The sequence below is a fragment of the Triticum dicoccoides genome, chromosome 2B, assembly GCF_002162155.2.
Source record: "Triticum dicoccoides isolate Atlit2015 ecotype Zavitan chromosome 2B, WEW_v2.0, whole genome shotgun sequence".
In the NCBI taxonomy this organism is placed as follows: domain Eukaryota; kingdom Viridiplantae; phylum Streptophyta; class Magnoliopsida; order Poales; family Poaceae; genus Triticum; species Triticum dicoccoides.
The window spans coordinates 159,811,630-159,823,693 of record NC_041383.1 but is presented as its reverse complement, the minus strand read 5'-3'; the positions used below and the strand labels follow the sequence as shown (position 1 = coordinate 159,823,693).

Below are 12,064 nucleotides of genomic sequence, written 5' to 3'. Positions count from 1 at the left end.
ATGACATTTGTGACCAGCATGAACAACGCGATAACAGTTTCCTTTATAAAGAGCATATGTTCTTTGCAACAATATGGGTTAGCTTCTTTTTAAGAAAAAATATATCTGTTATAAAAGTTTCACGGGAAGTACAAAACATTTACATTCGAACATAGTACAAATTACATCAAGATTTCAAAACCACCGAATGATCACTATTACTCTGGAACGCCGATGCATCACATGGATCAGCGATAGAATGACATTCTTCCGAGCAACAAAAACAAGAACAATGCTCCAAAATGCTTCTGAAACATCCTGTTAATTCTTTAGCCTTTAGCCTAGAGCCTGAATGTTTTTCACCATAAAAGTTTGCACGCTGATAAACACTCAAAAATGATTTTCATAAAGAAAACAGAAATTTTGATCTTTTTTTGCTTTTCTTTTCTATTTTACGCACCCGGGAGCCAAAAACTTCATGTCCCTCGGAGATGCATTTCTCTCTGAGGAGCCAGCCACAAAACATATACGTACATTTCTCTCCGAGGTGCCAGCCAAAAACATCCTTCAGTAATGCGCGTGGTATACAATTAATATTTACGGAGACACTTCGTCTAACACAACAAAATGATGCTACGTTGTCCATTCTACAGCGCGGTTTGGTTCATGTAACTACCTAGAAACGTCAACCTATATATGTACTACTACCCAGATTCTACAGCGCTTTGTCCTTCCCACCAGCCAAGGACTCCGCAGCATCGCCCATAGCGCCGCTGCGTGCAGGAAAAGAATCAACTCTCTTCACATCGAGATCGCCTTCCTCCTCGTTTCTGCACTCGTCTTCTCTGCCCTTGTCAAGGCCTTTCCTGCTGAGCATGCTCTTCAGGTTATGAGCAGCTTTCCCCGCATGTTTCACCATATGCGCCGCCTTCTTCCTCAGCTGTCCCTTCGTCGGGCTCTCTTCCCCGGCTCTCTCGGGACTGGAGTGCGCGTCATCCGACCTCCGCTCCATGCTGCTGCTCCTCGCGTCTTCATCGACGACATACGTTACCAACACCCTGCTTTCTCCAACAGGCCGTATGTTGGGGTGCGGCGTTTCGCACGGAGAGGATTCTTCGTCATCGCTCGTGTTCTTGGAGTTCTTGTTGTGGCGCATAGCTCCAGCCAGTTTCACCAAACCCTTCTTCACCTTGCGAAGGTGGCGATGCGATTTGTTACCGCTGGCTGGTTCTTCAGTGCTGGAGTTGCTTGTCTGAGATTCTGACACCGATGACCGAGGGCTATCGCTGCAGCCATCATTTTCCCGCAGTATTTGGGAGTCCTGGCACCGCGCTCGCCCCTTCCGAGGCTCCCAGGTAGCGGCGACATCGCTGCCAGGCCGGTGTACCCAGACTCCAGCCTTTTCCAGTCCTTTGATGTCCACAGGTTCATATTCATCGGTCATATTCCGGTATCCCGCAGAAGATGCACTCTCGGTGTTGGTCTTCGAAGAAAAACTAGACCCTGGTGTGCTAGCTTTCCCCTCCTTGGGTGTTCCACACAGTTCATCTTCGTCACTAGGTACCTGCAAGCATGATAGAGCATGTGTGAACGACTAGCTCGCATTAAGATGCATAGTATGGTACAATTCATGCATGGTTCAGCGACAACAAAAACTCTGATCCTTACCGGTTTCTATCCAAACAAACACAATAGTAGTATTTCTACTGCGTCTCCATCAGTTACTAAAAACTGGCTGGCAACCAGAATAAAAAATAGGAACTCTACCAACCATGACTAGCCCTTGGTGGCATTCTTTTAAGAAGAAAGGCGAGCACCACCGCGGAGACTGAGCCTTATTAAATATAGATCTTAAAAAACTAAAATTTGACCTGTTAAGAGTTCTGAGGTCAAAAATCTAGTAAAGTGAACAACCCAGCGGGGCTGTGAGCATTTCAGTCTGCTCTAGCTAGCCAGCTGGTCGAGGCCCAGTTCTCCCATCCAGAACAAACAAATAATTCAAAATCTCAAATCTGTTCTCACCTTTCCATTTTCATCTTCAAGTACCGTAACAGCTATATGAACCCTCCCTGTCTTTATATGCTTTAGTGGAATCCACATATCGTGTCTTTGTCCTCCTCTCAGTTTATTGATACTGATTGAACAATTGCTGCATGAAAATCATCATCGAGAAATAAGAATGCCACGTATATGCAAAGCATGTAATCAATCGTACACAATTTGAATGATTGTAAGAGATGTTATGGCTTTGTGGAAGAGACTAACCCGAGTGGGTCATCAAAGATATGGTCCTTGTCTCGAACTTGAAGAGAAAGAAGATTGGATGATTCCCATGAAGTAATTGGTATCTTGAACTGCTCCAGCCATTTGGGGTTGAGAGTTTTCTTATGGATCTTTGTCTGGAAACGGTATGGTCCAAGCTGGCCTTTCACATACGGGTCCGATAAACCTGCGCATCAGTTCAATGAGCATTTCATAGAGAATCGTCTAAATATGTAGTCGTATTTTCCTGAAAGAAATGTTGAGTCAATCTTGGTGTTGAGAACATACCATTTGGATCAGAAGGTTTCATGTCAGCCCCCTCCATGATCTCTACCTTGGCATGCGCAATAGGTGGCTTCTCATCAACAGTAAACCAATTATCTACAACATAATAATAGATGCAAATCAATTCCAGACAGTGGAATAAATTAGTCAGATCAAGAACAAGTTGAAGCACAACAATTAGTTCATGTCATTTACCTGTAGATTCCGACTCTGAGGCAAACTTCTCCATATCAATAACTAGCATGTTAGGCTGTAAAAGAAATTTTAAAGAACATTCTTTATCGTGTATACAAAAAGAGAACAAGAAACTACTCAATAAATTCATACGAATGCCCACCTGTTCTGTGGCATTCTGTTCTACACATTGTTATTTTCAAACAATTGCTAGTATATACAGAAAAATAACGTTAAAAAATACATGCTTCTTTGAAAATGCATGACTTCTGTAATCTAACCTCAACAAGGGTCTGTCCAAAGGCAACATCCAACATTCTGTCCTGAAAAGTTGAATACACCAAGGGAAATCAGTACCCTCAATGAAATGTAATGACAATTAAATAAAGTAAAAAAGCACATCGAAAGGAGGACTTACAAGCCATCCAGAAATTCCTGGAAGTTCAGTCACGTCAAGCCCATGACTAAATAGCGGCTTCACTGTCATCTGGAAGTATGGAGGCTCAACAAAGCACACTCGTACACGCCCAATAAAGGGCCACTGTTGAAGAAACCTCACACCAACAAGGACCTATACACAAATTCAGACATGCCTGGTGAGCACAATGCAACCTAAAGTATTAAACTCCCTATCTTAGTGAAGCCGAGGAAACAAATATGAGTATCCCTTATTCTAGTGGATTGTATCATCCCATTTACATTTTGCGGGGACATCATTTTTTCTTGTCCACGCATTTAGTCTAGACCTAACCTTATGAGATGTTTAATCATAACAATTTTTCCTTAAGATTAAGAGTTCAGAGGATATTAAAAGAATCGACTTCACCCTCCCACTTGAACAATAGTGCGCCTACTTAGCGTAAAGCCTGTAGGTCATAAATGTCAGTTAGTTGCTTACCTTGCCTTCAATATGCATGCCGGTTATATGCATGTTTGCTGTAATACCAAACCCTAATCTCTTCCTTAGTTGTACAGCCATCCTTGCATCCATATCATCTGCAGCAAGGAAGTTCATTCCTAGCTCCAGAACCTGGGACATCACATGTCGATTTTTATAGATTTATGTAGTGAGTACCAGAGCAGACATCTATATGAAAGGTATCGCATTAACACACCAGATGGTCATCATCAGTTGATTGACTGACGACCCTGATATCTGTAAACATAGGTGGATTCTGACCCAAGTAAAGGCTTTGGATCTCAGCTTTCCTCTGCACATATAATAAGTATGTCATGGACAACCAAGAATACTCCTAAGACAGCCAGTAGCTTGTTCTCCTAAGAGGCACATGAAAAAATAAGCAAACTGAGAGTGTGTGTGCAAAATCCAAGCTTACTGCGGTCCATGGTTTGAACTTGCTTATGAACCAGGGGAATATGGGCAAAAGGAACTGCTGAGATGCAACCCTTTCCATGCAAACTGGCCACATCTTCTCAACAGCATAATTTAGCCACCGCACTGTCTCTGCATCAGAGAGGAGCTGTTCCAGAAATAAAGTGAGCTGAAGCTAGTGAAAGGGGGCTCGCGATCAACATGAGAACCGAAAAACTTGATAAAAAAATTACACCTAAGAAGTGCATACAGGGAAGATATCACTGCATGAAGGTACAGTAGCCTACCCTTCTTTGGTTGGCACTTCTCTTTTCCTCAAACTGTAATCGCTTCTTCAGTCTCATCGTGTACCGTCCATTTACCTGATTTGGAACATATCAGAAGCCATGGATGCCATGAAGGAAATAAAAGGAAGATCAACAAATGACAAAATGGGATACATATAGCGTTACACTATTACCATGTGATCAAATTCATATGAAATTCTTTCTGTTCATAGTACAGATGTGTAATTTGGCATTATTTCCTATTTTATTTATGAAGAAGAGAGCCATTTTTCTGACTTAAGTATAGTTTCTTTTGGGTGAAAATGACAACATAAAATGAAATGATTGTGTGAAGTAATAGAACGCATAGTTATACATTTTGTGATCATTCAATTTTGTTTGACAGCAACTCAATAGGACAAATAAGGGGAGGCTTGGTTCAATGCGACAGACTGTCACTTCTTCAGCGTGGACAGCCACAAGTTTTATGGTTCCAAAATCTGTCATACAAGTTATGGAATGTTGGGATAGAATACACAAGAGGCAAAACTTTGGCAGGAACAAAACCGTAGCCTAGGAAAGTCTAACTTGCTTAACTTGAGTGTGGCATAGTGTGCCCCAAAAAAAGCAACACACTCCAAAGCAGTATATTTTACCCTTGGAAATCTAGCCTATGGAATTGGTACTATTGTTAGATGGTAAGCGCAGCTGTAATATGCATCTTACCTTAGAGAAACTCAGGACTCATGTTACTGAAGAGAATGGTTCAACTGTTTCAAACATACATGCATGTCAAGAAAAACCTAATTATAAAAATGCTCCAATGCATCAAACTAAATATTATTAAGGTGGAAACAGCGCAATTGGATACCTGCATAACATTTGCACAGCACAAGTACAGATGATGTCTAATTCTAGTAACTAATGCAGCCATGTACTGAATATGAAGTTTGATGGGACTGGACAATGATGTTATTTGATTTCCATTTAGACAGCATGAATGTTCTACTTCTATGGAACTTTTGATAAAGAGGCAAAAGTCACACAACCATGTAACAAACAAATTACCAAATCATAAAGTAGTCATATCTTGACCGAGGAAATACACAGTTACACACAATAAAAAGGGCCTTCTTATCCCAATACAAATAGATGGAAGATTGACCAGTAATCATCTAAACTACTCCATAAGTACGAATTGTCAACTAAGATGTGCTCATTAGTCACTGCAAGCCGGTGTAATGGCTCTGAACATTTAAGTATATACTCCCTCTGTCCCAAAATAAGTGTCTTGAGCTTAGTACAAATTTGTACTAGAGCTAGAACAAAGTTGAGACACTTATTTTGAGACGGAGGGAGTATAAGAGACGTGTCTGCTCCACCAGCTAACTAACTGATATGTGCTTGTTATTCTCCGCAACCGTCGGTTCAGATCTATCTTGGGTACGGTCACTGCACTCCAATCGTAGTATCTCCAATCTCTGCCTTGGTTGGTGCACCTATGGTTCTTCTTATTATTAATGCCAAGAAAGAGAATGAAGGAATACAATCTTCATTGCCTCTAGTTGCAAAGGTAGCAAAGCTACAGATTCGAGTAAAATGGTTGGTGGTAATGATGTGTGATAAGGTCGCTCCTAATGAATGGTGTGTGCTTCGAGAATGCTCGTGGTTCTATATTTTTTGCCAATTTTTTGACGCAAAATATTGTTAAGGTCACTTAAATAGTAATAAAATTCTGCTTATATAGCATAAATTCAGAAGTTTGAGACAATGATTTTAACTAAATAAAAATAAAAATAAATTGCTTTGATTAAGGCCTGCCTTTGTGCATGTGCTAACCACTGCACCATCTCCATCTTCAGTTAGACATGTGCTATCCCTTGCATCATGGGCCAATCCACCAATGGGAGACTTCAAATATGGTCCAATGATCAATACCCTTACAGTCAGTCATATCTGGCATTCCATTATTTATTTTTGGGAGGATTTCTTCTGCAAGAGGTGGTGCTGTAATCACATCCACAATGTGCTGAAAAAGGCTGTGCATAGGCAATAAAGTGCCCCTTGTGGAGAGCTCATCCACATTATTGTGAGGAATGTCCACATCCCAAAAAAGCATTAGATATGTCCCTCCCTCACCGGTTCCACCACCTCTATGACCTCACACGTCCTAGGCAAGGCTTCTTGCTCACAGCTAGCTAACCAAAAATCCAAGAGGAAGGCAACTTTTCCTTGGCTTGTAACCCAGTCGGCCACACAGGCTTCATTCAATGCACAATGTTTCGTTTTCGAACAATAAGTAAACGAGCTGGTAGTTTTTTTTAAAAAAAGTAGGAGATTTGAGGACGGTCTCAGAAAAATATTCAGACATCAGCCTCACTGTTCCTACTATAACAGTCACCCCTTGATAGTTTTTCTTGATCTTTTTTGAGGTCTTATAGTTTTTCTTTTTCTTTTTCTGAATGGCCATCACATCAAGTACTCTTATAAGCAAATGAGAAATTTCAACGGATCAGGCTTCCGGATTCCACGCACAAAACTGACGGTTCCATGTCATGATAGCAACTTGGCATCAAGACGAACACTCAGTCAAATGTGAAGTTACAACAGCACAGCGATGGAGCAGAGGAAATTATTAGCAGCCGGGCACCAGACAATTTGTTTCAAAATTGCCGCAGAACCAAACTCGCGCAGGCCACAGATTCGCAACCGAACTCCATTTGGAGTCCCCAGGAACAACCAGATTACCAGAGGACGAAATTAATTCAACATTCGGAAATAAAGGTTTCAAATTAAAGGGGGTCGATTTAGACAATAGCAACCATGGCGCCGACCTCCAACCAATCAATGCAACGGAAGAGCGGGGAAGCGATCAGGGAGGAGGGGTAGGTAGGTGCGGTGTGGCAGGGAAAGAGTAACTCACCGCGAAGATGTAGACGAGGGCGAGGAGGAAGAGCGCCGGGTGCGCCCACCCGGCGTTTCCGGCGGCCCAGAGCGCGGCCAGCACCAGCGCGACGTGGTGCACCACCGTCACCTCCGTTATATCCATCGGGCCTCCGCCGGCGCGCGCGGAATGGAAGAAACCTCGGCGTGCGCGCGCGCGTGCTCTGCAGGGGACACGACAGGAGCCGGTGCGGTGGGGGCGAGGAGGCAAAGGGTGGGGAGGGGCGGGGGCTAAAATAAATGAAACCGACGAAGAGGACGCGGCAGGCGAAGCCTCTGCTGTCGCCTCTGGCGCAGCGGATGTGCCACCAGGCGGACACCGGCCGCTCTCGGGAGGCGGCGGCGGAGGAACGTGGCGGGCGCTGGCTGCCAGGCGAGGTCACGTGGCGCGGGCACGGGAGCTGCGGTGGGGCTCGGCGGGCCCCCCGTGAGTCCGTGACCCGCTCTGGTTTTCAATTTGCTTGCTTGCTTCCGAGGATCTGATCTGATGGGATCGGATGGAGTTTTGGGGCCTTTTGGGGCATGCGCGCGTAGCGCCCGTCTTCCCGTTTCCGTTTTCCTCCCCGGCTAAGCATCGACGGGTCGGGAATGGATTATTTGCTGATGTATGTAGTGGTGCGTGTTTGTGGAGTCGTTGGGTCCAAATTGGTGCCCAATTTCAACGCGCGTAGCATGGAAGGAAACCGTCGACCATCGGGCCGCACCGAGTAGCAGTAGCAGGCGCCGGTTGAACAGAGTAGTAAAAGATGCTGTGCTTGGACGACTTTTCTCGTCTCCAAAACTAAGCTCGGTTCCTAATTGCGATAAGCAAGAGGAGCCGCCAACGTGTGCAGTAGCACAGTTTGACCACGACCACAAATTAAAAGAAAGAGGCATGGTGCGGGTAGGTCCAGTGGCATTTGATCCAAGTGGATCGGGCAACAATTTGACTGAGAGGTATGGGTCCTAATGAAAGTAGAAGAAGCTCTGCGATCATCCTCGACATCGAGAGCAGGGTTGCACGTTATGCATGGGAAACTTTGTGTTGCGCCACTGGTGAGTACTGCTAACATGCTTTGCACTTGCCCTGCACTTTTGTGCCATATTTTGGCCTGTGCTACTGATTTGCCAGGGTGCCTACTGCCTACTTTTCATGGTGTTATTCTCTGTTGCTTCCTCCATGTCAAAGCGTTTTTTTCTGTGAGGAATGTCAGTGCGCTTTGATTGTGAAAATATAACAAGACTACCAAAAAAGGGATATTTGGGGAAAAAAAGGAATGATACAAGTTAGGACACTCGTGGATGCAAAAAATGTAAACAAAATCCAGAGGTGTTCTGTAAAAGATGAGCAACATTGATTTTTTTTTACGGTGTGGAACTTTTGAGAAATGTATGTAGTGCATGTCTTTTTGAAAAAAAATGCTCATTGTGCGGTCAGTTTATACGATGTATTTTCTGCTACTTTTCTTCATGTGATTGGTTTGTTGTGAATTGTGTTCTCTTTTATTGAAAGAAGACACACACTTTAGCATGCTCGTTAATTGGGACAACCTGCTTCACAAGGCGATTGGCCGTGTCTACGCGCAAATACTATGCGCGTAGGCTGGTGGCTCACCTAGATGTGTTCTTATTCGTCTCCTTTGGAGGAGCTACGTAGGAGTGGTCGGATGTGATTTAACAATAGAGTTTTTAATGTTCTTCAATTTATTAGTGCAATGGGCCCATGTGAAAGTAGCATGGATGCAAGCGGGGCGGGATAGCACACAATACCATGGTACTCCTTTTGTTCCATAACGTAAGGCCGGTCAGGCTAGTCACAGTGGAGTGTAAGTGTGTAATATATACTAGTATCATGCATATGATACTAGTGTATGATACTACATCCATAGTGCATAGTATCATAAAGTAGTATCATAGATGGTCTTATTTATTGCCATGCATGACACATAGTTGCATAATATTTATTATGATCGATGTCTACCTATGTTACTACTACCTTCTCTCTCTTCTTTAATTGCCTGCCACATAAGCATGTTTGCGAGTCCCAAGTACATGATACTAGTTATGTTACCCCAACTATAGCCAGCCTAAGACGTTTTTCGACACTGGACGGGGGGAGTATAAATTGTAATTTTAATTTTGAGCAAGTGATGAGAAAATTTTGAACTAGTTGATAAGTTTCGCGTGACGAAGTGGTTTGCCGCTTGCACCCCTAGGAAGTAGTGATGGGTTACGGAATCTTTCAAACCTGCACCTAAAATGGAAACCTCAAATTATTTCAACACTTCCTAGCTCCAGGAGAGCATCAACCATCAAGGCTATCAGTGTCGAACCTATATGTTTGTTGTGGGGTCAGCTGACTCCATGGCTTTTTTGAAAAGCAGTTGTAAAACACATCACATGACGGTTATTGTTCATCGTGAAGAAAAAAGTAAAAAAATACAAGTTAGTTGTGGGGTGGCTTCGCCGCTGCAGGCTATCCTAAAAAGCAAAGTAACATTGAGATAATTCAGAGCATATAAATATTTGATAGTTGAGATAGGTATACATTTTTACCCCTACATCAAACTAATAAATTACTCCTAATCTTACTCCTTGTCAGAGGAGACCTTGGTCACCCCCTCGCCGGAACCGCCAATTGAAGGAAATATGCCCTAGAGGCAATAATAAAATTGTTATTTATATTTCCTTATATCATGATAAATGTTTATTATTCATGCTAGAATTGTATTAACTGGAAACTTAATACATGTATGAATACATAGACAAAACAAAGTGTCCCTAGTGTGCCTCCACTTGACTAGCTCGTTAATCAAAGATGGTTATGTTTCCTGACCATAGACATGTGTTGTCAATTGATGAACGGGATCACATCATTAAAGAATGATGTGATGGACAAGACCCATCCGTTAGCCTAGCATAATGATCGATAAGTTTTATTACTATTGCTTTATTCATGGCATATAAATGTTCCTCTGACTATGAGATTATGCAACTCCCGAATACCGGAGGAACACCTTGTGTGCTATCAAATGTCACAATGTAACTCGGAGATTATAAAGATGGTCTACGGGTGTCTCCGAAGGTGTTTGTTGGGTTGGCATAGATCGAGATTAGGATTTGTCACTCCGTGTATCGAAGAGGTATCTCTGGACCCTCTCGGTAATGCTCATCACTATAAGCCTTGCAAGCAATGTGACTAATGAGTTAGTAACGGGATGAAGCATTATGGAACGAGTAAAGAGACTTGCCAGGAATGAGAATGAACTAGGTATGATGATACCGACGATCGAATCTCGAGCAAGTAACATATCGATGACAAAGGGAACAACGTATGTTGTTATGCGGTTTGACCGATAAAGATCTTTGTAGAATATGTTGTTGGAAATATGCCCTAGAGGCAATAATAAATTAGTTATTATTATATTTCCTTGTTCATGATAATCGTTTATTATCCATGCTATAATTGTATTGATAGGAAACACAGATACATGTGTGGATACATAGACAACACAATGTCCCTAGTAAGCCTCTAGTTGACTAGCTCGTTGATCAATAGATGGTTACGGTTTCCTAACCATGGACATTGGATGTCATTGATAACGGGATCACATCATTAGAAGAATGATGTGATGGACAAGACCCAATCCTAAGCCTAGCACAAAGATCGTAGTTCGTATGCTAAAGCTTTTCTAATGTCAAGTATCATTTCCTTAGACCATGAGATTGTGCAACTCCCGGATACCGTAGGAATGCTTTGGGTGTACCAAACGTCACAACGTAACTGGGTGACTATAAAGGTGCACTACAGGTATCTCCGAAAGTGTCTGTTGGGTTGGCACGAATCGATACTGGGATTTGTCACTCCGTGTAAACGGAGATGTATCTCTGGGCCCACTCGGTACGACATCATCATGATGTGCACAATGTGACCAAGGGGTTGATCATGGGATGATGTGTTACGGAACGAGTAAAGAGACTTGCTGGTAACGAGATTGAACAAGGTATCGGTATACCGACGATCGAATCTCGGGCAAGTACAATACCGTTAGACAAAGGGAATTGTATACGGGATTGATTGAGTCCTTGACATCGTGGTTCATCCGGTGAGATCATCGTGGAACATGTGGGAGCCAACATGGGTATCCAGATCCCGCTGTTGGTTATTGGTCGGAGAGTTGTCTCGGTCATGTCTGCATGGTTCCCGAACCCGTAGGGTCTACACACTTAAGGTTCGATGACGCTACGGTTATAAAGGAAGTTTGTATGTGGTTACTGAATGTTGTTCGGAGTCCCGGATGAGATCCCGGACGTCACGAGGAGTTCCGGAATGGTCCGGAGGTAAAGATTTATATATGGGAAGTCTTATTTTGGTCGCTGGAAAAGTTTCGCACTTTATCGGTATTGTACCGGGAGTGCCGAAAGGGGTCCGGGGGTCCACCGGGGGGTCCACCTGCCCCGGGGGGCCACATGGGCTGTAGGGGGTGCGCCTTGGCCTATATGGGCCAAGGGCACCAGCCCCAAGAGGCCCATGCGCCAAGATATAAGAAAAAGGAGAGAGTCCTCAAGGGGGAAGGCACCTCCGAGGTGCCTTGGGGAGGATGGACTCTTCCCCCCCCCTTGGCCGCACCCCTTCCTTGGAGGAAGGGGCAAGGCTGCGCCCTCCCCCTCTCTTGCGCCTATATAAAGGGAGGGGAGGGAGGGGTGGCCGCACCCATAAGCCCTGGCGCCTCCCTCCCTCCCGTGACACCTCCTCCTCTCCCGCAGGTGCTTGGCGAAGCCCTACAGGATTGCCACGCTCCTCCACCACCACCATGCCGTTGTGCTGCTGCTGGATGGAGTC

The 12,064-nt window shown here is 43.9% G+C and overlaps 1 protein-coding gene across 1 annotated transcript; it reads right to left on the bottom strand.

The window, feature by feature from the left end:
* Nucleotides 1-454: 454 nt before the first annotated feature.
* LOC119362760 (C2 domain-containing protein At1g53590-like) lies at nucleotides 455-7,786 on the bottom strand. The gene is made up of 12 exons (XM_037628016.1): nucleotides 7,223-7,786; nucleotides 4,321-4,395; nucleotides 4,038-4,181; nucleotides 3,816-3,911; nucleotides 3,599-3,730; nucleotides 3,119-3,271; nucleotides 2,982-3,023; nucleotides 2,722-2,776; nucleotides 2,530-2,622; nucleotides 2,245-2,428; nucleotides 2,002-2,128; nucleotides 455-1,543 (listed from the first exon to the last, which is right to left on the bottom strand). Exons 1-12 carry the CDS (start codon nucleotides 7,346-7,348, stop codon nucleotides 695-697), a joined length of 2,076 nt encoding a protein of 691 aa, XP_037483913.1. The 5' UTR covers nucleotides 7,349-7,786; the 3' UTR covers nucleotides 455-694.
* Between the last annotated feature and the right edge of the window lie 4,278 nt (nucleotides 7,787-12,064).